Raw genomic sequence first — 27,967 nt, 5'->3', positions numbered from 1 at the left:
GAGGTTTGTGCTTTAATCTCTGCCGGGAACAGGGTCGGTGGGCGGGCACACAATCTCTGCGACACAAAGCCCAAGACGTCCACATTGAGAGAAAAATCTCTTCTGACCTGTGTCAGCATTTTCATGTACTGTGCCTGGCATCCTTGTTCTAAAAGATGCTTTGGGGGGTGGTTTTCTTGGTGGTATTTTTGGTTAGAGTCACTCTCTTGTATTTGTTGCTGAGATGTACGTCTACTCCGGTCATTTAGTGTTAAATCTGGCTGTAATCACGTACTTATTATTCCTAATAGTATGATGACAAGTATTACTACTTTCATTGCTGACTTTACTGACAATGTAAACGCGAATCTCTTATTTTACGTATTAGTTTCTACTTTGGTAAACTGAATTGTTTTGATTATCAAGGAAAAGAATAGATTTTCTTATTTGTAGGATTCTCCTATATGTGAAAACATTCTGCAAAGTATGATTATGAGAGGGACTTTCTTACTAGAATAATTTAGTGTCTAAATTCACTCATAAATTAAAATTTCCCCCCATCTTACCAAAAGTCTTTTAAGATGAAGCTGTACCTTCCCCAGCATCCAGTTTTAAAATAAACTGGGCCAACAGCTGAATAATGCGTGTCAGGAACCTAGACCAGAGGGAAATACGAATGAGACTCTCTGTGAGGTGTCTTGACTCTCCAATGTGATTTCGACCAGTGGATGGCTTGGCCATCAGTGCAAGGCATCCTCCGTGCCACGCATGCCCATGACCATGAACGTGGACATCCTAGCGCTGGGCGCTCACCTGCTAGTGACTCTCTCCACACACAGTCTGACGCCTTCCAAAACATTCCCCCTACATGACTGCAAGTGGAAACTGCTGAAGCGGGCAGCGCCTCCAGAGCTGGGCACCTCTCGTCACAAAATGCGGGGCTGGATAAGGCCATCTGTGGGTTTCCTGTCCGCTCTCAAGGTCTGCCACTCAGAAATGCTAACCTCAGGAAGGTGCGGATGCCACGGTGCCTGCGGACACCTGACAAGGGAGGACGGGGACAGGCCACGATGCCGTCAGGCCAGCAGTCTAGCAGCCTTGGCATTGGCTTGGCGACCGGGGCTGAACTCAGAGCCACGCGCTCGGAAGAAGTCAACCCCGGGGGCGAGGATGAGGGCCAGACGTGTTCTGCACAGCAGTGCCGGCAGGCTGCCGCTGGTGCACCCCAACATTCCCTCTGGTGTCCCGAGGTGGAATACGTATCTTGTATCTCAAGTGCCTGCAGTACTACAATGAACAAAACGGGGCCGCAGCGACCTTGCGAGCACGCTTGCTCTTGAGAAGATCACAGGTGAGAATACAAAAGGGAATTGCCACCGGCAGGCACGAGTGACGTGGGTGGTGACAACGGGGGGGCTCTGCCGAGTTGGCTGGGCAAGGCCAGGAGACTAGTTCCAACCGAGGAGACAAGTCGAAGCAGATTGGAGTCAAGGAATAGTAGCATGTGTGAGATGGTGTGTCATTGTGGTGCGACAAGGGTCACCCGCTCACCGGCGCTATGCGCATCTGTCCGCTTGCAGGACCTGGGCCCACGCTACGGCATCTGAAGAGGATTCCTATGCCACCAGGTCACCTAACTGCCTCAGGGGTGGTGTTGGGGAGCAGGGGTGGTGTGTGAGAGCAGGGGTGGCGTTGGGGAGGCGGGCCTGGTGTTGGGGAGGCAGGGGTGGCGTTGGGGAGGCAGGGGTGGTATTGGGGATATAGGGGTAGTGTTGGGGAGCAGGGGTGGTGTTGGGGAGGCAGGAGTGGTGGTGGGGAGGCAGGGGAAGGAGTGTGCAGAGCGGATGAGTGGACTCGGTGGAGGGGACCTCATGAGATGACACGAGTGCAGCAGTGTTTCCTCAGTGCATGCTTATGAAACACTGGCTTCACTGGGGGACAGAAAGCCAGTGCAGGGAACAATTCTTGTCTCCGAAAACACACTCTGTGTATGGGGAAACAACAGTTACACTGAACAAAAAAAAAAAAAAAAAAAAAAAGAGGGGGAGTCAATTACATTGTTACATAATCACGTGCTGAATTATACGGCACAGATCCTAAGCTCCACGGTGCTGGAGGGAGGGCCCATTGCAGGGGCTGGTGGGTTTCTGAGAAAGCTTCTAGAAGGCAGGCGGTTGCAGGGCCCACCCACAGGCTGAAGTGAGCACCATGGGCAGGGGGAGCTTCCAGGGAGCCGCTAGGGCAGGGAAGGTGGGGGAGTGGAGCGGGGGAGGGGGGCAGGGGGAGGCAGATAAAGGCATAAAGGCGTGTGTGCTCCAGGCTTCTCATTGCAGGAATGTGGTAACAAATACATTTCCTGACTTTTTTCTCACACTGAACAACTATATGTCTGATTTTTCTAGCAAAAGAAAAAAAAAAACCTGCACTTCATGATCACTCTTATTTTTTGCCCATTTTAATCTGGGTCTCTCTCTCTCTCTCTCTCTCTCTCTTTTAAATCAAACCCAGCTGTGCAATAATGACAAGTCAATGGCAGGCAGGTCCCCAGGGGGACAAAGGTAAAGCTCTTGGAGGAAAATTCTCCATCAGGCTTACCTTTTCTTGACCTCCTTTATCGAAGGATTTTACTTGAATATTAGCATCAATGTTGCCTCTGGCATTTAAGCTAACTTATGTTAATGGGAGGATATGAAGGGCATTAATATTTCTGGGATATTAAATACACTTTCAGAAACTCAGTATTTAATCCAAAAATAAATGAAATCATAGGAACACTTCCTACATTTGGCAGGTTTTCAGGAGGCTAGGGGATGAGCAGTTAGGATGTCATGATAGTTCTCCGTGATCACTAAGACTATCTGTGATGCACCGCACTTTTGATTGAATTTGGAAGATAGAATAGAAAGCACACTGAAAGCCTTTTGACATTGGTTGTGCCTTAATTTCTTTGATGTTGACAGTTATAAAAAAGTCCTTACAGAATCCTTTAAACACTACAAAGAACCTCTTACGAGAATGAGAAGAATCCCTTGAATTTGACCAGGATTTCCACTTGACCAAGGATTACAGCCAGTCAGTGGTGGGAGTGGGGAGAGACTCATTCACTAATCTTGCTAATTCAAGGTCAGAAACACAGGTCCTCAAGCCTAGGCTTCCAGACCACTTCTGCCAAACCTAGCCTTCTTTTGAGGAGGAGGCAGGCACCCGTTCACTCCCAGCACTGAAATTTTCCCAGAAGGTAACACAGAGTTACAGATTCCCTAGCATCTGGTGTGTGGGTATCAGGGTCTTAGGAAGCCCCTGAGAGGAGGAGGAACCAGGCACTGTGGGTGTGGGATCCTGATGGCCCCGAAGCACCATAGGGTGGGCCAGGGAGAGACAAGGAGTGGTGCGAGGTTGGCTGGATTACACCCAGGCTGAGAGGAGAGACATTACGTAAGAACAGAAGCATTCTCTCAAAGCAACAAAGTTGCCCTGGAGATCCTTTTTCCAGCCCTGCACCACCCCCCACTTCTCTGTTTCTTTTCCATAGCAATTTAGTGGAAAGAAAAAAGTCAGCTTGAAACCTTAAAAACACACTATGTTCCCCCGACCCTGAAGACTGGATTCCTTGGAACAGCAAATGAGAAATGGGGCCATTTCGGCACAATGACAGAAGCTGCTGTAAGCAGAACGAGGCTTGGATTTCCAGTGGGACCACAAAGGAAAGTTCTTGTTCTGAAACCTGAGAGATGGGCTGCAGAAGCCTTCTGGGGGCCAGGAAGCAGAGAGGGGAGGAAATGACGGGGGGAAGCAAAAAGGAACAGGTTAGTGTGCGGGTAGTTTCCATCATTCTGGAAAGCCACCAGGAACACCCTGGGCTTCATTAGGACTTAAGGTAATGAGGACTTCGTTCCTCACTCACCTTCTGAAAAAAGCCTATGTGCTTTTCCACGTAAGGAAAATGTGAACCTGGAGAACCAGACTTCTTTGTAGTTAAGCGTTTCAGAAACTTGACAAAGATTCCCATGGGGCAATATCTACAATCTTATAGTTTTCAGGGGATTTAAAGAAAGTTGAGATGCCACCTGTGCATCCTGGAAATTAGAAACCATGGTGCCACTTTGGGAGGAGTTTCCAATCTGATTTGAAACATCTAAACTATAATCTAGCAAACAACCCCCCCCCATTGGTTTGCAAAGGTATGAGGCAGAGACCATATACGGTGTCTATTGTTGAGAGGCAGAGACATATTCTGAAATCTTAGCACATTTTGGCTAAAAGATTTCTACACATCAGACTAGAATGTATCTGATGCTTGGGACCTCGCTCAGAGTGCTCTCTCTTATTTCCACACAAGAGAAAGCACTGTCTTTTTGGACTTCTGTCTCATTGTTGGCTTTCTTATGATGCTCTCATGGAGCCACTTGCTTTGGCCTCAAGAATACTTAGATTTTTGATTCTTACCTCCTGAACTAGCACTTGAACCATAACAGCTTGCAATGATTGCTTTAAATGAAAACACTAACAAAACCTATTTTTGCGTTTTTATATTTACATTTTCATATGTTCCAAAATTGTGTATCTTGAAAATGGATATAAAACACATATTTGGTTTAAATTTTAATTCCCCCGGGAGCACCTGGCTGGCTCAGTGGGTTAAAGCCTCTGCCTTCGGCTCAGGTCATGATCTCAGGGTCCTGGGATCAAGCCCTGCAATGGGCTCTCTGCTCAGCGGGGAGCCTGCTTCCTCCTCTCTCTCTCTGCCTGCCTCTCTGTCTGCTTGTGATCTCTGTCTGTCAAATAAATAAATAAAAATCTTTAAAAAAAATTTTAATTCCCCCGTACAGAAAAATCCTATTATACTAGTGCTTACTGCTATAATACTCCGAAAAGTCAGAGAGTACACAAAGTGGTGACAGAAAAAAGTAACCATGAATGTAGTTTTACAGTGTGACAGCCAACACGTGAAACAATCCTCAAGTTTAGTGTCTCGGCGGTGCCCAAGCTGCGTGAGTTGACATCCCGGGCCGCTGACGTGAAGCATGCCGGCTGTTGACGGGGATCTGTGAGCTCCTGAAACGGCAAATCACTCAGCTCCCCTGTTTCAAGCAAGAAATCAGTTTTCACCCAACGAGCACAGTTTTCAGAAGTTCCATATTTGAAGTACCTACCAAAAGCTGTCCAGCAAAGCAGATGAAGAGGGTGAAGGCGAGCACGAGAAATGCAGCTCCGAAGGAGATCCCCAGGACGGACGTTCTACCAGGGAAGCAAAAAGGAACAGGTGAGTGTGGGGGTAGTTCCATTATTCTGGAAAGCCACCAGGAACACCCTGGGCTTCACTGGGACTTAAGGTAATGAGGACTTCGTTCCTCACTCACCTTTTGAAAAATGAAACTGGAGCTGAAACCAAAAACACATCCAGAGAAAAGTGTGTCGCAATTGTGTCTGTCACCTTGCTGATTCATCAAAATTGCCCTAGAAACACCGGTCCTTGTGAAAGCAAAAAACCATCTTTTTTGGACTCTCTCATGCAACAGCGTTTTGATGCCTGGGCCCAGCCTCTTCCCCGGGGGAGCAGCCTCATCTGATGCCCCGAAGGACCTCCTGGCCCATCCTTACCCCTGCTCACTCAGGAAACACTGAGTCCTTGCCCTCCCCAAGACAACCCAGCCAGATTCCACTTCCTTCAGCAATCACGCAGCTAAATGTTTACTGAGGTTCCCCAAACACTTCAGGGACCACGGCCTTCACGTTCTTGCCCAAGCTGATGAACACTTGCGTGTTGCTTCCTCCTATGAGCCCGTGAAATGCTGAGTTACAATTCTGCCACCGACAGGTTGTAGGTAGATAAAAAGCACTAAAAGAAGTGCACGCCTCTCTGAGACATCCTTTATTTTTTATTTTTAGTTTTTTGGAGATTTATTTATTCATTTCTGAGAGACAGAGAGTGAGAGAGACTCTCGAGCAGACTCCCCACTGAGCACTGAAACCAATGCAGGGCTCAGTCTCACATCCCTGAGATCATAACCTGAACCAAACTCAAGAGTCAGAGGCTTAAGCGACTGAGCCACCCAGGCACCAAGAAACACCTTTTAAATCATTAAAAAGTTCAAAGCCTCTTAAATCCTCATTTACTCCAAAGATAGTATTCAGGGGTATTAAAAGAGCTGGACCACAATGAAAAATCAAAGATGAAATTCATCTTATGGTTCTTGGTGCTATAGTAAATGGAACCGATTATCTAATTTCCTTTTCTGTTCTGTTGGATCCTACTAGCTAGGATCTTGTTGAGAATCTTAGCATCCATATTCATCAGGGATATTGGTCTGAAATTCTCCTTTTTGGTGGGGTCTTTGCCTGGTTTGGGGATTAGAGTAATGCTGGCTTCATAAAAAGAGTCCAGAAGTTTTCCTCCTGCTTCAATTTTTTGAAACAGCTCCAGGAGAACAGGTATTATTTCTTCTTTGAAAGTTTGGTAGAATTCCCAGGGAATCTGTCAGGTCCTGGGCTCTTGTTTTTTGGGAGGTTTTTGATCACTGCTTCAATCTCATTACTAGATATTGGTCTATTCAGGTTGTCAATTTCTTCCTGATTCAGTTTCGGAAGTTTATAGTTTTCCAGGAATGCATCCATTTCATCTAGGTTTCTTAGCTTATTGGCATATAACTGTTGATAATAACGTCTGATGATTGTTTCTATTTCCTTGGTGTTAGTCATGAACTCTCCCTTTTCCTTCATAATTTTATTAATTTGTGTCTTCTCTCTTTTCTTTTGGATTAGTTTGGCCAATGGTTTATCATTCTTATTGATTCTTTCAAAAAACCAGCTTCTAGTTCCATTGATGCGTTCTACTTTATCTCTAGTTTCTATCTCATTGGCCCCTGTTCTGATCTTGATTATTTCCCTTCTTGTGTGTGGAGTTGGCTTAATTTGTTGTTGATTCTCCATAAGATACCTGGGAATAAACCTAACCAAAGAGGTAAAGGAACTGTACTCAAGGAACTACAGAACACTCATGAAAGAGATTGAAAAAGACACAAAAATTTGGAAGAGCATTCCATGCTCATGGATCAGAAAAATAAACATTGTCAAAATGTTTATACTGCCTAGAGCAATCCATACTTTCAGTGCCATTCCGATCAAAATTCCACTGGCATTTTTCAAAGAGCTGGAGCAAACAATCCTAAAATTTGCATGGAATCAGAAGAGACCCCGAATTGCTAAGGAAACGTTGAAAAAGAAAAACAAAACTGGCGGCATCATGTTGCCTGATTTCAAGCTTTATTACAAAGCTGTGATCACCAAGACAGCACGGTACTGGCATAAAAATAGTCACATAGACCAGTGCAACAGAGTAGAGATATGGATATGGATAGATATGGACCCCCAGCTCTATGGTCAAATAATCTTCGACAAAGCAGGAAAAAATATCCAGTGGAAAACAGACACTCTCTTCAATAAATGGTGTTGGGAAAATTGGACAGCTATGTGTAGAAGAATGAAACTCAACCATTCTCTTACACCATACACAAAGATAAACTTGAAATGGATAAAAGACCTCAACATGAGACAGGAATCCATCAGAATCCTAGAGGAGAACACAGGCAATAACCTCTTTGACATCGGCAACTTCTTTCAAGATATGTCTCCAAAGGCAAAGGAAACAAAAGCGAAAATGAATTCTTGGGACTTCATCAAGAGCAAAAGCTTCTGCACAGCAAAGGAAGCAGTCAACAAAACAAAGAGGCAACCAACAGAATGGGAGAAGATATTCGCAAGTGACAGTACAGACAAAGGGCCGATATCCAGGATCTATAAAGAACTCCTCAAACTCAACACACACAAAACAGATAATCATGTCAAAAAATGGGCAGAAGACATGAACAGACACTTCTCCAATGAACACATACAAATGGCTAACAGACACATGAAAAAATGTTCATCATCACTTTGAGATACTACCTTACACCAGTTAGAATGGCCAAAATTAACAAGACAGTAAATAACGTGTGTTGGAGAGGATGTGGGGGAAGGGCAACCCTCTTACACTGTTGGTGGGCACGCAAGTTTGTGCAGCCACTTTGGAAAACAGTGTGGAGATTCCTTAAGAAATTAAAAATAGAGTTACCCTATGACCCTGCAATTGCACTACCGGGTATTTACCCCAAAGATACAGATGTAGTGAAAAGAAGGGCCATCTGTACCCCAATGTTCACAGCAGCAATGGCCACAGTCGCCACACTGTGGAAAGAACCAAGATACCCTTCAACGGACGAATGGATAAGGAAGATGTGGTCCATATACACTATGGAGTACTATGCCTCCATCAGAAGGGATGATTACCCAACTTTTGTATCAACATGAACAGGACTGGAAGAGATTATGCTGAGTGAAATAAGTGAAGAAGAGAGAATCAATTATCATATGATTTCGCTTATTTGTGGATCATAACAAATAACATGGAGGACATGGGGAGATGGAGAGGAGAAGGGAGTTGGGGGAAATTGGAGACAGAGACTAACCATGAGAGACTATGGACTCTGAAAAACAATCTGAGGGTTTTGGAAGGACAGGGGGTGGGAGGTTGAGTGAGGCTGGTGGTGGGTATTATGGAGGGCAGGTGTTGCATGGAGCACTGGGTGCGGTGCATAAGCAATGAATTCTGGAACACTGAAAAAAAATAAAAAAAAAAGGAATAAAAGCTGCCATCCTGAGTGTTGAAGCCAAAAGAATTAAAAAAAAAAAAAGATGAAATTCAAATGAGACATTCAAGGAGAGGTCAGGTGGTGTCTCAGACTGCAGCAGAACCTTCTACCCATGAGGTTGGCCAGAGACACTGAGGAGACAGAAGAATTGGCACAGAGAACAGAGCAGTGACACTGAGTATTGATGCATGGAAGGTTCAGATGGAACTCAGCAACATGCGTGCACGGCTGTGAGTCCACAGCAAGGGAAACAAAACAGATACCAGTACCTGTGGCCATCATGATGGGAAGGTTCCACTGTGCTCACACCCTCAAATACCTCCTCTATTATGCGATGATTTACACATCACTCAAGGTCAACAAAAGCTTGGCTTCAAACCCAAAACTGAGCCTGACTCAGTGGTGCACTGGGCACCGAGTTATCTGCTAGAGTGAATTCCAGTGCTTTCAAGTACCTAGCCAGATAATGACATTTGTTCACATTTCATGAGTAATGCTAAGTCTCTGGTAGACAGGTGTATATACACCAAGTATACCTCGTCCCATGCTAGGCTATAATGATAGACAAATAAGGTGTCATACCTGCTTTGAGCTGCTTACAGTGCAGTGGAGGTAAGCACCATATGTCCTTACTTCCCTTCCCTAGAATATCCTCCTTTCAGACAGCACTCCAGTCCTCAGTCTCTGTTCAGAAGCCACCAGTCTCCTATCTCCCCAACACATAATTTCAGAGCCTCTTGGTTAGCCAGTCAGTGTGGGGGGAGGGGAGTATGAAACAGTCAACAACTCAGAGGAAGGGAGGCCTGGTGCACTCTTACGACTGAAGAGGGACAAGGTAACTCATCTGCTGAATTTGTGTTTGTCAGCTTTCTTACCCATTTTTACAGGACAGCTCTGATAGGCTTTCTCTGATTCTGTGCTGCCTGGTCCTTTCTGGTATCAAGGTAATATTGGCTTCATCAGATTGAGTTTAGAAACATTACATTTTTTTCTTAGGTCCAAAACTGTTTCAATAACACATAAGTGGTCTCTTCTAGAAGGTTTGGTAAATATCAACTGTAAAACCATCTGATGAGAGTGATGGTGGTCATGGTGATGGTGATGATCTTGATGATAATGGTAAGGCTGGTGGTGGTGATGGCGACAATGATGGTGATAGTGACAATGATGGTGGTGATGGTGATGGTGTTGACACTGATGGTGTGATGGTGATGGTGGTGATGGTAATGATGATGATGGTGGTGATGATGATGATGGTGGTGATGATGATGATGATGATGATGGTGATGGCGATGGTGATGGTGATAATGACCATGATGGTTATGATGGTTATGATGGTGATGGTGGTAAAGATGGTGGTGATATGAAGATAGATTACTCTGTGCCAAGCACTATTCTAAAGGCTTTATATGTAGAATTCACTTAATCCTCACAATAATCATGGATAACATTTACTATCATTACATCATTTTACCAAGGAGAAACTGAGGCCCAGAGAAGCTGAAAAACTTGCCTGAAGTCATACCTCTATTAAGTGGTGTGGTCAGGATTTATGCCCATTAGGTTGTATTCCTGACCCAGATTTGGTTTTTAGGAGCAGATGTGTCACATTTCTGTCTTGATTATTGTCTCTATTTCTTAAGTCAATTTTGATAATTTTTCTGGAAAATTTAGATTTAGATTTTCAAATGTAAAATATTCTACATAATATTCTTTTAATTTTAAAAGTCTCCATTTTTGAAGCATTGTTTTCTTGACCTTAATGTCTTTTTTCTTTTTCTCTCTAGATCAGACTTTTGAAGTTTTTTCTTGATTGTTATTTATTGCCAATCTTTTATATTTTCTAATAAATGCACTTAAGGACATAAATATTTCTATAACTACTGCTTTAGCCAAATACTACAGCTTTTGATTTGTAGTTACTTGTTGTTGTTCTTCTCTAAAAAGCCTATAATTTCAACTTCCATTTCCTTTTAATACAAGAGTTATTCGGAAGTCTAATTTATAGATTCCACAAGGAGATTATTTTTGATCTGTTCCTGTTACTTCTAATTTTATTAGATTTGACCAGAGATTGTGGTCTCTATTATTTCTACTTTAACAATTTATTTTTCTCCTAGGGTGTGATGAACATGATTTACTTCTATTGTATCTTACAGATTTCTAAAAATGTTATGTATTTCTTTTTGCCGGAAACAAAGCACATTCCCTAAATATGTCTATTGTCAGAGCCAGATGACTTAGTCAGATTCCCAGTGGGATGACTTAATGGTTCAATTTGGTCTGTCAATTTTAGAATGTATTAATATTTCAGGCTAGGGTTGTGGGTTTGTCAATATATTTGAACATTCTAATGGCTTCTCTTTATTTCAAAGAGATGCTGGAGTATGTGAAGGTTTACGATTGTTAAGTCCTCTTGGTGACTCTACCATTGTACAAGTCTTTCTTTTTCTTGTGCTGAATGCCTTCCGCTTTATTCCATGTCATCAGAAATTTTTATTCCTGAAGATTTCCTTTTCCTGTAAGTTGTTTCCCGGAATAGCTGTTTTCCATCCTTATTTTTTACCTTTCTTGTATTTTAATTTTAGCAAGATCTCCTGTACTAGTACAGAGTTGGCCTTAGGTTTTAGCCTCAATCCTTGAGTCTCTTTCCATGATAGGACATTTTAATCCACTCACAATTATGAAATTTGGCAATATTTTCTTAAAGTGATTGTAGAATTCACAAATAAATCACCATGGTGGGAAGTTTTCTTTGAAAGAAGGTTTCAAGGACAAAATTTAATAAATTTAATGGATATATACCCATTAAAATTTTCTATCCCATTATGTGTCAGTTTTGGTAGAGTCAAGAACTTTCCCATTTCAGGCAAATTATAGATCTTTTTGGTCTTGAGTAATTCGTAATATTCCTTATTTATTCCATTAATGTCTGTAGGATCTGTAGTGAATCCCCTTTTATTCCTTATGTCATTAGTTTCGGTGCTCTGTGATTCTGTGATTACCTCTCTTTCTTGATCAGTCTTGCTAGTTGTTTAGGAATTTTTAAACTTTTTCAAAGAACCAACTTTTGCTTTATTAATTTTCTGTATTGGTTATTTATTGTTTTATGGATTTCTTCCTTCTTTAGTATTTATTCCCTTCTATTTGATTTGCTCATCTTTTTCTGGTTTCCTAAATCAAAACTTCAACAACAAATTTTAACCCTTTCTTCTTTCTTAATGTAAGCATTTTAAAGCTACAAATTTCTTTCTAAACTACTGTTTCAAGCTATACCCCACATTTTGGGTAGGTTATATTTTGATATTAAAAATATTTTCTAATTTTTCCTGTGATCTTTTAATTTGACTCATAGGTTATTCAAAAGCATATAGATTAACGCTGAAATATTTGGGGATACTTTAGATATTCTGCTCTTCTTCATTTTTATTTTGATTTTGGTGTAGTTAGACATCACACTGTAAGATTTTTTTTTTATCTTTTCAAATTTACTGCAATCTTTACAAATATGTCAAGATGCTTCTATGGCCTAGTATATATTTTGGCTGTGTTCCATGTGTAGTTAAAACCACATGTATTTTATAGCTGGGTTAGTGTTCTACAAATATCAGGTTCAAGGAGTACATAATCTTGTTCATATTTTCTATATCCTTATTTATACAATAAGCAAGCAAAAGGGATACTAAAAATCTAATTGTTATTGTAGATTTATTAAACACTTTGGTTTTTAACATTTTTTCCTTTTATGTATTTCATAGCTCTGTTTTAGGCATTATGCATATTTCATTCCTGATGATTTGCCTCTTTCATTATTATTTAATGTCTTTGTTGATACTTGTTTCCCTTATGTCTACTTTGTTATTACTCTATGTACAGTAACCTTCTCACATTGTTTAGATGGTACATGTCTTCTACCCTTTTAATTCTATCCCAGCTTCTTTTTGTACTTAAAATGCATCCCTTGGCAATGTCTGGGTGGCTCAGTTGGTTAAGTGCTTGTCATTGGCTCAGGTCATGAACTCAGGGTCCTAAGATCGAGCCCCGCATTAGGCTCCCTGCTCAGTGGGAGTCTTCTTCTCCCCTCTCCTTCTGCCCCCTTCCCCCTCCTTGTGTTCTCTCTCTCAAATAAATACATAAAATCTTAACAAAATTAAAATGCATCCTTTGTGCTACTGATAATGCTTTTATAAACACTGGGGTGTGTGCGTCCCTTTGAATTAGTATTTTTGTGCCCTTTGGGTAAATAACTAGTAGTTCGATTGCTGGGTCATAGGGTCATTTTGTATTTAGTTTTTTGATGAACCTTCATATTGTGTTCCAGAATGGCTGCACCCATTTGCATTTTCACCAACAGTGTAAAAGAGTTATGGAAAGAGCCCAAGTGTCCATGGACTGATGGATGAATAAGGAAGATATGGTATATATATATATATATATATATATATATATATATAATTATAACCGTTTATCCTGACTGCTCTAACAAATGTGTGTGTGTATGTATATATATATATATATATAGTGGAATATTACTCAGCTGTCAAAAGAATGAAATCTTGCCATTTTCAATGACATGGATGAACTAGAGTATATTATGTTAAGTGAAATAAGTCAGAGAAAGACAAATACCATATGATTTCACTCATATGTGGAATTTAAGAAACAAAACAGATGAATATAGAAGGAAAGAAAAAATAAAATAAGATAAAAATGGAGAGGATGGCAAACTATAAGAAATTCTTAATTATAAGAAACAAATAGCATTGCTGGAGGGGAAGTGGGTGGAGGAAGGGATAACTGGGTGATGAACATTAAAGAGGGCACTTGATGGAATGAGCACGGGGTGTTATATGCAACTGATGAATCACTAAATTGTACCCCTGAAATTGATAATACACTGTAGTTAACTAAATTGAATTTAAATGCAAAATAAAGTAAGTTATGACTATCAGACAAGGCTCAGGAAGAAATAGAATCTCTGAATACACCTATAAAAGAGATTAAATCAGTATTTAAAACAAAACCCAAACCAAAAATTACTTGCAACGAAAAGCTCACACCCAAATGGCTTCACTGGTGAATTCTACAAAACATGTAAAGAAGAATTTTTACTACTTTTTAACATCTTCCAGAAAATCAAAAGGATGGACCAGTTTCTAACTGATTCTATAAGGCCAGCATCACCCTCATATCAACATCAAAGATTTCATAAGAAAACAAAACTGAGACCAATGTGTCTTATAAATATAGACACAAGGACCCTGACAAACTATTAGGAAACCAAATCTAGTCACATATAAAAAGGATTATATAACATGACAAAGTGGGATTTATCTGAGAAATGCAAGGTTGGTTTAATATCTGAAAACCAACTAGTGTATAATACACTATACTAATAAAGGAAAAGAAACCCTTATGATCATCTCAATAACTGTTGAAGAAGCATTAGATAAAATCTGACATCCTTTTATTATAAAAACACTTAAGAAACTAAGATTCGAAGGGGGGATTTCCTTTATCCTAATAAAGGCATACATGAAAAACCTACAGGTCATATTACGTTTAATGATGAAATACTGAACGCTGTCCTAAAATCATGAACAAGAATATATGTGTGCTGTGACTACTTCTGTTGAAATCACACCGCAATTTCTAGTCAGGGAAATTAGGCAAGAAATTGCAATAAAAGACATCACATTGGAAAGGAGGAAGTAAACTAATCTGTATTTGCAGATGATATGAGTTGGTATTGAGAACATTATGTCACAGCCCGAGATTTAGACCCAGAGCACCTCAAGCTTATGGCTGTCCAGTTCTCATGTTCATAGTTCATTGGCGTTCTTGTTCAGACGGACCACTCATCCCAGGGAACAAGAAACACCATGAGGCAAAGTAATGGCTGGCCAAAAGCTCTTAATTATAACCGTTTATCCTGACGGCTCTAACAAAACCGTGTTCAGGCTCATTAAGCATGCCCAGATGTTTGTGTAGAAGAGTAAATTTTAATTAACATTCTAGCTGCAAACCTGTTTCTTCTTAACACACAAGCATAATTGATTTATATACTCCCTGAAAAGCAAACTTGACTCTTCCCTGTCATGAGGTGAGAACAATTACACTTTTTAGTGATAGTTCTTGACTTTGGCACTTAAATCAAGTGTTTTGTTACAGTATATGGAAAAGGCTGATTTGAGACAAGGTCCTTTCTCCTTTCAGGTTTTTTTTTTTTTTTTCTGCAGTCAATTTATTGCTTACAGGTGGTCAGATGTGGGTGAGAAAGCACATTTGCAGGCAGGAAAAATCCAGCAAAAATACACCTGCACTATCTTGCAAATATCTGAAAGCTGTATTAACTATAAACTAGTTCTGTAAGCAAATAATGGTGTCTTTCAATGTGATGACTTCCATGGCCCTCCTCCCTCCTTGCCCTCACCTCCTTCCCCCAAGGACGATGCAAATTCTCCCATCAACGCTCTGTTCACACCTGTTACGTGGTGTTCCGCGAGGATGATACGAACGCAGGGAAGAAGGCTTTTCTCTTAACTGTAAGTTACCATGCAGCCATAAAACCCCCTTTATCTCTCTTTTTTTAAGTGACAGGTGATAGATCTTTGAAATGAAAGGGAATTTGATAAAAAAAAAATTCAGAAGCTGAGAAGGAGAAGAGGCATTTAAATATTCATCGTCATTACAGACCACAGTAGCCTTTCTCTAATAACAGGACTTAGGAACTTTGGGACGTTCTGGCCACTTGAAGGTCCTGTGAGGTGGTGAAAGGGAGAAGGAACTGTATTATGCAGAGCAAAAAGCCTCCACTCCACAGCAACAATAAGGGCTGAAGATTTGAAGTTTCAGACACATTATTCCCCCAGAAGACCCACAGTCTCCTCTTCCTATACTCATTTCTTAGGTGAGCCCATCCCATCTGATGGATTTAAATATTACCCGCATGCTGGGTTTCCCAAATTGTGGCTCCTCCATTAACCAGGGACTCACGCACACCCTCCCTCTGTGAAGGCCTAGCACTTGGCTGTCTGGGATGCACACACATGTCTTTGATGCCCAGAACTGAGTCCTTGATTCATGGCCCTCCCCACCTGCTCTACCCCTAAGAGTCTCCCTTCCTGTTAAATGGCAACACCATTTTCCCAGTTGCTCAGGCTGAACCCAAAACCAACACCAACATTAAAAACCCCACAGTACTCAGCTTTCTCTTATCGCTCGTATCCCGTCCAGTAGCAAGACTGCCTCCGTCATTCTTCATGAGCTACCCCCGCAGTTCCCACCTGCTCTGCTACTCTGGTACCGGTCACCACCCTGCCTGGTCTTCCTATTTCTAAACCCCTTCCCCCTGCAGAGCAGCAAGAACAATGCTTCCAAACATACCCAGATCACATCCTCAGCTGAGAACCTTCTGGAGCTTCCTGTCACACTTAGCATCGGACCCCAAGTTCTCCCAATCGCCTGGGAGGGTCAACACCACCTGCCATCACGCTGTCCCTCAGACCCCAACCTCCACGGCTCTCACCTGGCTCACTCTGCTCTTTGAACATACCGTGGGTCCCATCATCTGGAATGTTCTTCTGTCAGAGAGCCACATAGTTCCCATCTCAAGGCTTTCAGGCCTGCTTCAATGTCACACTATGCGTGATGCTTTCCCTGGTCGCTCATCTGATGTGCCGCCCTCCACAGCTCCAGAGTGTCCTGTCCTGTCTCATTTTTTTTTAAAGATTATCACTGCTAAACTATCCTATGTGTATTTGCTTACCGCATCATTGTTGCGCCGCCTACTAGAACGTGGTTATGTGAGAGAAAGGGCATTTCGGGGGTTGCCGGTGCTTCCCCTGCATCTGTACTGACGCTTAGTATCTGGCAGCTCAGTCAATAGTTGCGGAATGGTTCCACGTGTGACTGGGTGCATGTGTGTGCTTCTGTTTTGAATTTCCATTGCTATAACAAACGCTCAGATATATCCCCAGCTATAAAAGTGAAGGTCTGTGACCTGTTTCATTGAGTGAAAACATGCTGAGCCACCATTTTCCTGGTTAGGGTTCCTCATATCTTACCAGACCACTGATACACAGCTAAATGCAACACGAATCTGTTTTCATTCCTGGAGAGAATACTGGTTTTCAGGAATTCCATTTTTCATGAGGACCGCATTTTCAGATGGGCAGCCTGTCCTACAGAGCAAAGACTACTCCTTCCAGGCTCCCTTGGAGCCAGGTTCACGCATGTGACTAAGATCTGTCTTGGGTTGTAAACCCAAGTGTCACGAGGTAGCTTCTGAGAAGTTTCCGCAAGAGAGAGCAGTTATGAATGCTTTCTGCCCTCTGCTTCTGGGTCTGTTCTTCCCTCGTGTTGCTCGGAATGTGGATGCCACCGTTGTAGAGAAGGAGGATGAGGAGCAAAGTCTCATGAAAGCAGGGATATGTGCTGGCGGGATCCAGGCCCCCCAGAGAATCCAAAGGATCGGAGTGCCATACTGTAACCTTTGGCCTTTGATTAATGGGGAAAAACTAAACTGCCACCTTACATTCAAACTACTATTTGTGAAGCATTTCCTTACTTTCTCATAACCTGAATCCACAGCAGGGTACTGTTGATCTCGCAAAACTGTAAGGTTCATTTTATCTTGGACAGTGAGAATTATCTCCTCCCTACTCCTCCCTTTCCTTTCCCTCCTTCTCTTCCCTCCCTCCTTCCTTCTCTTCCTTTCCTTCCTTCCTGCCTCCTCTTTTTATTTCCCCTAAAATTCATACCCACTCACCGGGAGTAACTTACTTTCTCAGTATCCAATATTTGGATCTACCAGTTTGGTTGCCCACCAAAGAGAACTGCCTCCATAATTATTATTTTTCCATCATTTCTGTTCAGAAAATCAAGTCTACTTTCAATGGACATGAATGATTCTCCCATTAAACTTTCTGATACCTTTTTCTCCTTTTTGGAGATAAAACCAAAATGAAAGTGGCTCTTTTGAAATGACTATTAAAGAATTAATGGGCATTAGTTATTCAAATAAACAATGGAATAAGTATCAAAGAATTTCAGCAGAAATAATAGATCTCACATATTTAAGATTACAATTATTAATTCTGCTTAAGTAAAATATCATTATCTTAATTTAACTTGGGCTAATAAAACACACGATATTTAACTAAATTTTATTAGAAAAAAATCATTCTTATTGTAACAATTGCCCATGCCTGGTTTAATCTATTTAGCTTGGCAGACAATATGAATAAAAGTACTAAGAACTGCAAAACCAATTCAGGCTCGGGGCACCTGGGCGGCTCAGTGGGTTAAGCCTCTGCCTTCGGCTCAGGTCATGATCTCGGGGTCCTGGGATTGAGCCCCGCATTTGGCTCTCTGCTCAGCAGAGAGCCTGCTTCTCCCCTCTCTCTCTGCGTGCCTCTCTGCCTACTTGTGATCTCTGTCTGTCAAAAAGATAAATAAAATCTTTACAAAGAAACAATTCAGGTTTGATCATTTTTGGTCTTTGAAGGTGGCTCACATTTCTGATAAAGTTATATAGTACAAGGCAGACAGAAGCAAGAGAACAAGCCTAAAAAGAGGAGTCAACCAATAATTTAATTACAACTATTCAAATTCTGAGATTAGAGCCAGATTTATGATTCTGTGTCAAACAGGGATGATATTTGGCCCTCTTTTAGGCAAACCTTTCCCCTTGATTATCATTTCGAGGTCATGCATTCTTCTATTATTAGTTATTCATGCACTCATTCATTCACTTATTAGTCATTTTTCTCCTTTTTCCAAAAAACATGAGGCAGTTTCTCCAAAAGAATACAAACAGGGTGCCTGGGTGGCTCAGTTGGTTAAGCAACTGCGTTCAGCTCAGGTCATGATCCTGGAGTCCCGGGATCAAGTTCCACATGAGGTTCCCAGCTCAATGGGGAGTCTGCTTCCCCCTCTGACCTCCCCTAATATGCTCTCTCACTCTGTCTGTCTCTCTCTCAAATAAATAAATAGTTAAAAAAAAGAAAACAAAACGAGTTCAGCACATTAAACAGAAGTGAGGAAGTGAGAAACATCATTATCCCGACAAAAAGGTTTCACAAAGTATAATAAAATTATTATTTTTAGATAGCCGAGCTCATGAGAAGAGAAAATACTCCATATACAGAGGGTACTCACGAGCAGAATGTGAGGGGTATTGATGCAAAACAGCCCAGGAGAAGCAGGGGCTGACACAGGGCTTGGAGTATGAGATTTAATGTCCACCCAAGGCGCGGGTGCTGCCAGGCATTTCCTTAATGGGAAATTGGAACTGAGCTCTTGAATACAGTCAGGAGCCATAAACCACTGTCCTACCAGGAAACAGGAAACAAAAAAACTCTGTCTAGCAGTCTGATAATTTTCAGGGGCGTTGACTAGCTAGAGTGATGAGTGGAAGCAGAGCCATCCTGAAATGAGATCCCCAATCTTGCTCTGTGTTAAGATGTTAGTCACATTCACAAGACCTGTTTAGTGAAGGGACCTTGACCTTGACCCGAATTTAACAAAATACTTTGACTTGAACTGGTGAACCCCAGAGGGAGCTGGCAGAGAGACACTGAAAAATATATCACAGTAATGCTTTCATAACTCAGAGTATGTGGAATTTCCATGGACCCGAGCCTTTGATGCCAGTGAGCTCACAGTTAAACTACATGTAACCCAAGGAGATGTGAGTCAGCACAGAGACCGCACAGCAGAATTCGTTCATTTATACACCATCATAACAGAATGAAATGAGTGCTGTATTCATACAATATACTTATTCAATTTCATATGATGTGTTTATTATGCTAATAAAGGAAAGTTAAAAATGGAATCCTTAGGTAAAATATGGAATTATAAAAAATTCATATTTTCAAGAGACCCTAACAGCCATCTTAGATATAAATAATCACTGAAATTATACACTCAGTGTGGATGAGGGTTTCACCAGAGTGAATGCAGCGCAGAGAAATAAAGACACGTAAACTCTGAGGAAATAGTATAAGACTTGGAACACAGAATGAACAGCACAACATTCAACGGATAAGATTTCAAGGAGGAAAAAGTAAAGATAGAAGGAATAAGGTGGTAATGCCGGAAAACTGCCAAAATGTGAATTTTCAGATGGAAAATTACACCCAGGCCGTTAGGTGAAGAAGAACAAATGCGTGCACGGAGGGACGGCCTGAGACCCGGGGGCGCCGGAGACACTGGCTGGGTGAAAGGGGACACGATGGGATTGATAGGAGATCTTTCACCAGCAGCTACAGATGATGACAGGGGCAGGATATCATCATCATAATACGAAGGAAAAACAGTGGTAACCTAGGGTTTTATACTCAGTTAAACTATTATTCAAGAGCCAACGTGAAATAAGGCAGATAAAAATATTTCAACAGAAAGGAAAAAACAGGAGCTCTTGCTACTCACAGACCCTCAGTGAAAGAAGTAATAAATGACAGATATCAGAAAGAAGGGAAATAAACTTGAATGAATAGTTTTGTTTTTTTTTTTTAAAGAGGGTGAGGGTTTTGGAGGGGAGTGGGGCTAGGGGATGGGTGAGCCTGGTGGTGGGTATTCAGGAGGGCAGGGATTGCACGGAGCGCTGGGTGTGGTGCATAAACAATGAATCGTGGAACACTGAGAAACTAAAATAAGAGATGGTGAAATAAATAAGGGGGTTAAGAGTATTCTGGATGAGCACCGAGAAATGCATGGAACTGCTGAACGACTGTATTGTACACCTGAAACTCACGTGACACTGTGTTAATTATGCTTTAATAAAAAAGGCACTAATAAATTGGTAAAGAACAAGAGTAAATCTAATAAATACTATGATTACCATGTGCAACAGAAGTTCTAAGAAAAATTACATAGAAGATATCATGATCAACTTCAGAATATCTTAATACTATATATATTATTACATACATAGTTATGTAAGCACATACACTTTATATATGTGTGCTATATACAGGACTGTAAGCGTGTATATAACGAGAGAAAGAGAGAGAGAGAGAGCATGCATGCACACAAGGAGGACAGAGAAAGAGCAATCCTAACTAGCAAAGGAAAAGAAAAGAATACAGAATACTGGAACAATCCTTCTGAAGTTAGAAAGTGGAAGGTGTGTCAGGAAAAGCAAAGTAATTGAAAAGAGGGAAAAGTGAGTCCCTACATCAGTAACAAAATCAAACACATTAATCTATCAAATTAATATATCAGAAAACACATCGGATTGAATAAAAAAATAAGCACAGATGCTGTTTAGAGGCGGTATGCCCAAACAATAATGGCTTCAGAGCCCAGAAACAGATCTACGGGAAGGCAACACCGGATTAAATTTGTACCATCTGGATTGTGCGCACACACGTTTATCATCTCATGCTCTGTATGTTGAGGTATCTCTGAAATACTTCGCAAGAAGAATTGTTTACAAAGGAAAAGAAAGATGAGGACATTAGCATGTAAAGAAGGAAGGAAGAGGACATTATAATACAACATAATATAATGTTAACGTAACAGGAAGCAGGCATAGGAGGTTCTGGTCTCAACTCTTTCCTTCAGAAGTGTCCGCAGACCTGTTCTGAGCTCTGCCAAAGCCAGCACAAAGAGGGAAAGCAACCAGCACAGGTTTCACGACGCTGATGCTCAAAATCAACTTGTTGTTCAAGAGAAACATACTAGGAATTGGTGACGATGCCTGAGAGAAGGAACTTGGATGAGTCGTCTTCAAGATACAACACACAGAAGAGAGACAAGAAAATAAAAGACAGGGATGCCTGGGTGGCTCAGTGGGTTAAAGCCTCTGCCTTCGGCTCAGGTCATGATCTCAGGGTCCTGGGATCGAGCCCCACATCAGGCTCTCTGCGCAGCAGAGAGTCTGCTTCCTCCTCTCTCTGCCTGCTTCTCTACCTACTTGTGATCTGTGTCATATAAATAAATAAAATCTTAAAAAAAAATAAAAGACAGAGATATCTCCTTGATGTTTTCTGAAAAGTGCGATCCCATGAATTATTTGTTTTGGTCCCTGGAAATTTTTGGCTTCTTTAGCATCATCTTTGAAAACGTCCTAGTAGTGCGATTATTGGATCCTATGGTAATTCTATTTTTTAATTTTTTAAGGAACCTCCCTACTGTTTTCCACAGTGGTGACACCAATTTGCAGTCCCACCAAGAGTGCGTGAGGGTTGAAAAGAGAAGAAAAAACAAAACAAAACAAAAACACTAATTGAAAGGAAATACACACTGCACGATTACTGTAGCGTTGTTTACAATAGCCAAGATACAGAAGTGGCCCAAATGTCTGCAGTAAATGACTGGACAAGGTATACATATACAATGGAGTATTACTCAGCCATAAAAAAATAATGAAATCTTGTCATTTGTGGCCACATGGATGGACCTAGGGGCTAATTAAAAAAAACTCAGAGAAAAACAAATGTCATATGACTTCACTCATACGTAGAATTTAAGGAACAAGACAAAGAAAAAGGAGACAAACAAGAAACCAGACTCTTAAATACAGAGAATGGTGGTTGCCTAGGGGACGCAGGCGGGCGGACGGGGAACGAGATAAAGGGGATTGAGAGGACACTTATGGTGATGAGCCCTGAGTAATGTGCATAACTGTTGAATCAGTATGTCGTACACCTGAAACTGCCAGGACATGGTGTATCAATTATACTTGAATAAAAATAAATAAAATACATAGCATAAAAAGGAATTATTTTGCTTAGTAATAAAATGGATGGTTCGAAAAAGAAAATCCTAGTCACTTTCTTCTCTTCCAGTTCCTTCTAATGGGTGATAATCCCAGTCTTAATTATGATGTGGGAAACATAAAGATGTTCATTCAATAGGAAGATGCAGAAAAATCAGTGAATTTATCACCGGAGAGTAATAATAAGGGCCCAGTTCCCTCGGGAATCGTTTCCCTCATGAGACTTTTCTAACGGCCTTTGGCTCTCTCCGTCGGTAAGCTTTGTGTACGGCTCAGCTGCTGGTCTCTTCTACCAAGGGGCACAGGCCTGGAACTCCGAAGGGGTCTAATCCGTTACCTTTCCTCGGGGTGTAAAACAGATACTTTGCTCTGGGGAAATTCCACTGACGGTTTTGTAAGTCTAGAAGGAGAACTCCTTTGGCCCACTTGTTTCAGTGTGAATTTATGGGGGGAAGAGGAAGGTCACTGGGAACCTCCTCTGAAAGGGGGCAGAGAGCTTGGGAGTGAACATATGTGAGTCATACAGCGACGTGTTACTTCCACAAATGCCTTTGTGCTGCTTCTCGCTCAGAAGAACGTCCTTCGGAGCGCGGAGGGGAAAGGCAGACCCTTTCTCTCTAGTTGGCTCAGTATCTTCCTGAGACAAAATGCAGCCCAGCCTCGGCAATTCCAGCTGTCCCCAGATGCTGCGAAGTTAGATGCGGACACACAGCCTGATCCTGCCAGCTTGAAAATGGCCGCTTTGGCCTTTACAGAGCGTTGATAAACGCAAAGAAGATTTGTCTCGGAAGTTTCTTTCTATATCCCCAATTACGGAAAAAAGACAAGAGTTTCATTTTCTTCTTTTCTTTTAGACTACAGAATGAGAAGGAACCCATTACTTTAAGGAAAGTCGGTTGACTTCTATGGCATTCATGAAGAAGGTACGAGAGAAAGGCAAGCTAGCAACGCAAGAGTGACTGGGTTTTCACCCAGAGATGGCACGAGGAGTCCACTCCAAAGTGTGCAAGTGTGCACACTCAGTGTCCCCTTTCTGGATCCGGGTGAGCTGTGCAGTGACCGCTTCTAACCAGAAAGGTGGCAGGAGTGGGCTTCAGGGAGAAGGTGGAGTCAGAGGGACGGCTGCATATGGAAAAACCCAGAGCAGGTTTTGTCCTTTCTTTTCCTAAATTTTATTTTATTATGTTATGTTAGTGACTACACAGTACTTCATTAGTTTGTGGTGTAGGACGATGGGTTAGCCTAGTAACAGGTATTAAGCAGGGCATGTATTGCAGGGAGCGCTGAGTGTTATACACAAAGAATGAACTGTGGAACACTACATCAAAAACTAATGAAGGGGGTCACCTGGGTGGCTCAGTCAGTTAAGCAACTGCCTTCAACTTGGATCATGATCCCAGGGTCCTGGGTTTGAGCCCCATGTTGGGCTCCCAGCTCAGCGGGAAGACTGCTTCTCCCTCTACCTGCTATTCCCCTGCTTGTGCTTGTGCTGTCTCTCTCTGTCAAATAAATAAATAAATTCTTAAAAAAAAACAACTAATGAAGGTTTTGTCTTTTCAATACACAATAACATTACCTGCTTATTAGGAAAAAAAAAAGTCTAGAGATTTTGCTCTTTCTGGGTAGTTTTTAGGCTGCATTTCTTCTACTGGGCCCCAGAGTAATACAAAAATCAAGTAAGAAGATAACATTTTTTTCTTTTTTAAAGATTATTTATTTATTTATTTGACAGAGAGAGATCACAAGTAGGCAGAGAGGCAGGCAGAGAGAGAGGGGGAAGCAGGCTCCCTGCTGAGCAGAGAGCCCGATGCGGGGCTCGATCCCAGGACCCTGAGACCATGACCCGAGCCAAAGGCAGAGGCTTTAACCCACTGAGCTACCCAGGCACCCCTAAATTTATTTTTATTTATTTTTTATTTTTTTAATTTATTTTTTAATTTTTTATTTCTTTTCAGCGTAACAGTATTCATTGTTTTTGCACCACACCCAGCGCTCCATGGAATCCGTGCCCTCTCTAATACCCACCACCTGGTTCCCCCAACCTCCCACCCCCCGCCCCTTCAAAACCCTCCGATTGAACCATGAGAGACTATGGACTCTAAATTTATTTTTTAAAAATCCCTATAAGGTGAATCAATACATCCGCATTGAGAATGCAATATTATTGTAACCGAGCACGAACACGGGAGCCACTTCACTTCACAGATACTGAACGAACTGGCCCTCCCCTGTGATGTGACCCTTCTGTTTGCTAATCTGCATTCTCTCCCACCCTTCAGTATACCTGGGCTCCCGCAGCGCGATACATGGGGCGAGTCCCACTCGGAACCGTAGGTACTTACTTCGGTAATACTAGGATCTGCACAATGAAGATGCAGAAGAAAATGAGACACGCGCAGGTCACGTAGTACTTAAACGCTGGCAGGGCGGTGGCTCGGTACTGAGGGGACAAGAAGGAAACCGTGAGTGCTGCTCTCTAAGAGGGGCGCTGAAACAGTCAGCCAGCAGCCTGCCCGCACCTACTGCACACGTCGCAGTTTTAAGTGGCCAATGTGGCACAAAACGAGCTTGAGAATGGCTGCTCATCCCTCCAAATAACTACGGAAGAGTTTCTTCCCAAAACCATGATTTTTAAGAGGCCAACTGTTCCGAAACCCATTTCAAGTCCACTGGACCACTCCAGCAAGGAGAGCGAGCACCGGACCAGAGGGACGAGTGAGTGAAGGGACAGTCCCAGCGTGACCCCTGCCTGTGCCCTTGGTCCCCTTGTGGGTCTGAGGTCCACAGCCACGTGGGGAAAGCAGATGGCTAATTAGCTTACTTCTGAAGAGTATTTTGGAAATGCAATGTCCCCATTTTATTGATTTATTTTAGTCTTTTCTGTTATTATTCATCTCAATGCTACTTGGAGGTAGCAAGGAAATTTGGAAGATGGAGAAGGCCAGCGGCTTTGTTCCAGGTCTCTGATGGTTTTCTGGGCTTGTCGGGACCTGGCTGGTGGTCGCCGCAAGAGCACGCTGGGGACAGGTGGACAGAAATCGAGCTTAAATCCCAAAGCTATCTAAAATCTGCCTCAAAGTTGGCCCTACAAATATGTAATACCAGGAGACTGTCAGTAAAAGGCGCGTTTTAACATGATCACCTTCTGTTTACTTGAATTCTTTTTTTAGTGAATTTTGAGGCTTGATGGCCAGGATAACGTGCTGCTGGTGAAGAAGCTACGTTTACGAAACTGCAGAAATGCGATTCTGTTCTGTACATTTCACTGCACCCTTCTCTTTTACCTTCTTCTGGGCTTTCTGTCAAGGTATGAATTGGAATTTCCTTGTGGTATTAATAAAGGAAATGGATTTCTATCAAGCTGGAATCATTTCACATTTAAACAGTAAGTAACCCTCAGTATCTGTTAAAGTTATTTGAAGATACACTGATCAATAGTAACGATGAGTTCTATCAAACGTCCACTCGGTAAACTGTAGTCAGCATCTTGACGTAGAGGCAGACCGCTGATCTCACTGACGCCTATCGCACAAGACAGTCTGGGTACAGCTATGAGATTCAGCCTGCATGGAGTCTGGGTATTCTACTCAGTATCCGTGAAACGATGAATTTTCTTAAGAGCATTTTAAAACCAGTGCTGCAACTTCTGCCATTAATATAGTAGCTTTTGTTCAAACTAAGCCTGTAATTACAGAGTTGGATGATAAAAAATTATCTCTGCCTTATTCCTTTTTCTAGATCCACACACACACACACACACACAAAGGCAAATACAATAAAACTGACCTAGAAGAGTGGTTGTTTTTTGGGCAATAAGCACTTAATTCATTTTAGCAAATCCACGTTCAGCATGTCGAGCCTGATGTCTGCTTCTTTGTGTGCCCTTGCCAGACCTCTTACTTCACAAGTCACAGTGTGCAAGTGTTTGTCTTCAATAAACACTTAGAAGGTTGGGGTTTCTAATCCTCCCAAACACATGCTGAATGTAACTCCTACCTTTGTTAAGAAATTAAAGCGATTTATGTAACAAACTGCAACTTTATCACTTTTTCCTCGATTTCTTGAAGGATTTTATTTTCTTTCAAAAACTTTTTCTAAGAAAACAGGCCATCGAGAGAACCAGTTATGAGCTCCTGTCCCCTCCCCTTAGCCCCAGATCTCAGAGCTGCTGCAAATGCCATCCCAACCAGAGTGCCGAGCAGGGTGACTGGCCAGCCAGACACTCAGATTTTTAAAAACTTATACTTCAGAAGAAAAGATTGAGGGAAAAAAATAGCTTACTTCTTTCTCTAGTATTTTATTGTAGAATAGGAGCGAGATCCTCTGAATATCTTCAGACTTCAGCCACTGCCTGGAAATAAAAAAAGACAGACATCATAAAACCAAACTTCCAACCGATGATCTGAAACTTCAAAAAAAAAAAAAATCACATGCATTCTTCTTTCTTTAGTGTAAATCACCCAAAATTGAAGATTTAAAAAAAATGCATAATACCAAATTACTAAGTATGCAGTCTAGGATTAAAATAGGATGTGTACATATAATATTGGTATTCACACGTGGCCCTCCTTGGGAAATTAGCTATTACAAACCAGTTGGGATACCAAATTAAAATTCAAACTCTTCATATTAAATAACAAGGGAAATAAATCATCAAAAGGATTCAAGTTCAGCAGTAAATTTAGTTCCAGATATTTTACCAAAATCACATGGTAGGTTCATCCCCTGAAAAATACTGTTCATAGCCAAGCATCATTTTTCTTAGCTTATAGCAAGCAATACCTCAGAGCATTAAAACCATTTAGAGTGTCCTCCAAGTTCTGGGAGAGAAGATCCTGCTTCTTTCACACTTACTGAAAATATTTCTATTGTCATGCCTTGCATTTCTATAGGTAAAAAAATTTGCTTGAATGCATTTTCAAAAATAAATAAAAATGCCAACACAATAAACAATCAGTTCAGACCACTAACATAGTATGTTGATGCAAACATAAACACTCGGGGGTAATACAAACATATTCCCTCAGTTGTTTAAAAGTTAAAAAAAAGTAAATAAAAATGACATGAAAGTATGCATCCGTACACACTGAATGACTTTGAGAAATTGGTTTTAAGAAGGCAGCTGAAATAAACAAAGAGCTTAAGGATAGAACTTTTCTCTAGAACATTGTACACACTCACAAGTGGAATGGCGACACCTGATGTAAGCCCCAGCCAGCCAGGCGGGTGATGCCTGGAACAGTCCCACACCCAGTAACAAAGTACATGTACGTTTGATGACATAAAGATGAGTGAAATGGAAAGATACACACTCTTAAGTTCATAAGTATAAAAGCTTCTGCACAGCAAAGGAAACAGTCAACAAAGCAAAGGGACAACCCACAGAATGGGAGAAGATATTCGCAAATGACACTATAGACAAAGAGGTGATATCCAAGATCGATAAATTACTTCTCAAACTCCACCCAAAAAAACAGAGAATCATGTCAAAAAATGGGCAGAATACATGAACAGACACTTCTCCAGTGAAGACATACAACTGGCTAACAGAGACATGAAAAAGTGTTCATCA

The 27,967-nt window shown here is 41.6% G+C and overlaps 1 protein-coding gene across 3 annotated transcripts in view; it reads right to left on the bottom strand.

The window, feature by feature from the left end:
• The window catches only part of ADCY2 (adenylate cyclase 2), a 401,584-nt gene that overhangs the window by 68,736 nt on the left and 304,881 nt on the right, over nt 1-27,967 (bottom strand). For all 3 annotated transcript variants that reach the window (XM_032861855.1, XM_032861856.1, XM_032861854.1), the window contains exons 13-15: nt 26,677-26,746; nt 24,738-24,835; nt 5,133-5,217 (exon numbers count right to left, since the gene is read on the bottom strand). In XM_032861855.1, the coding sequence (XP_032717746.1) occupies nt 5,133-5,217; nt 24,738-24,835; nt 26,677-26,746 (253 nt within the window). The remainder of the gene's footprint in view (nt 1-5,132; nt 5,218-24,737; nt 24,836-26,676; nt 26,747-27,967) is intronic.

This window comes from Lontra canadensis, unplaced genomic scaffold (assembly GCF_010015895.1).
Source record: "Lontra canadensis isolate GAN:19392208 unplaced genomic scaffold, GSC_riverotter_1.0 scaffold22, whole genome shotgun sequence".
Lineage (NCBI taxonomy): Eukaryota > Metazoa > Chordata > Mammalia > Carnivora > Mustelidae > Lontra > Lontra canadensis.
The sequence above is the reverse complement of the archived record's forward strand: the minus strand, read 5'-3'. Positions and strand labels throughout refer to the sequence as shown.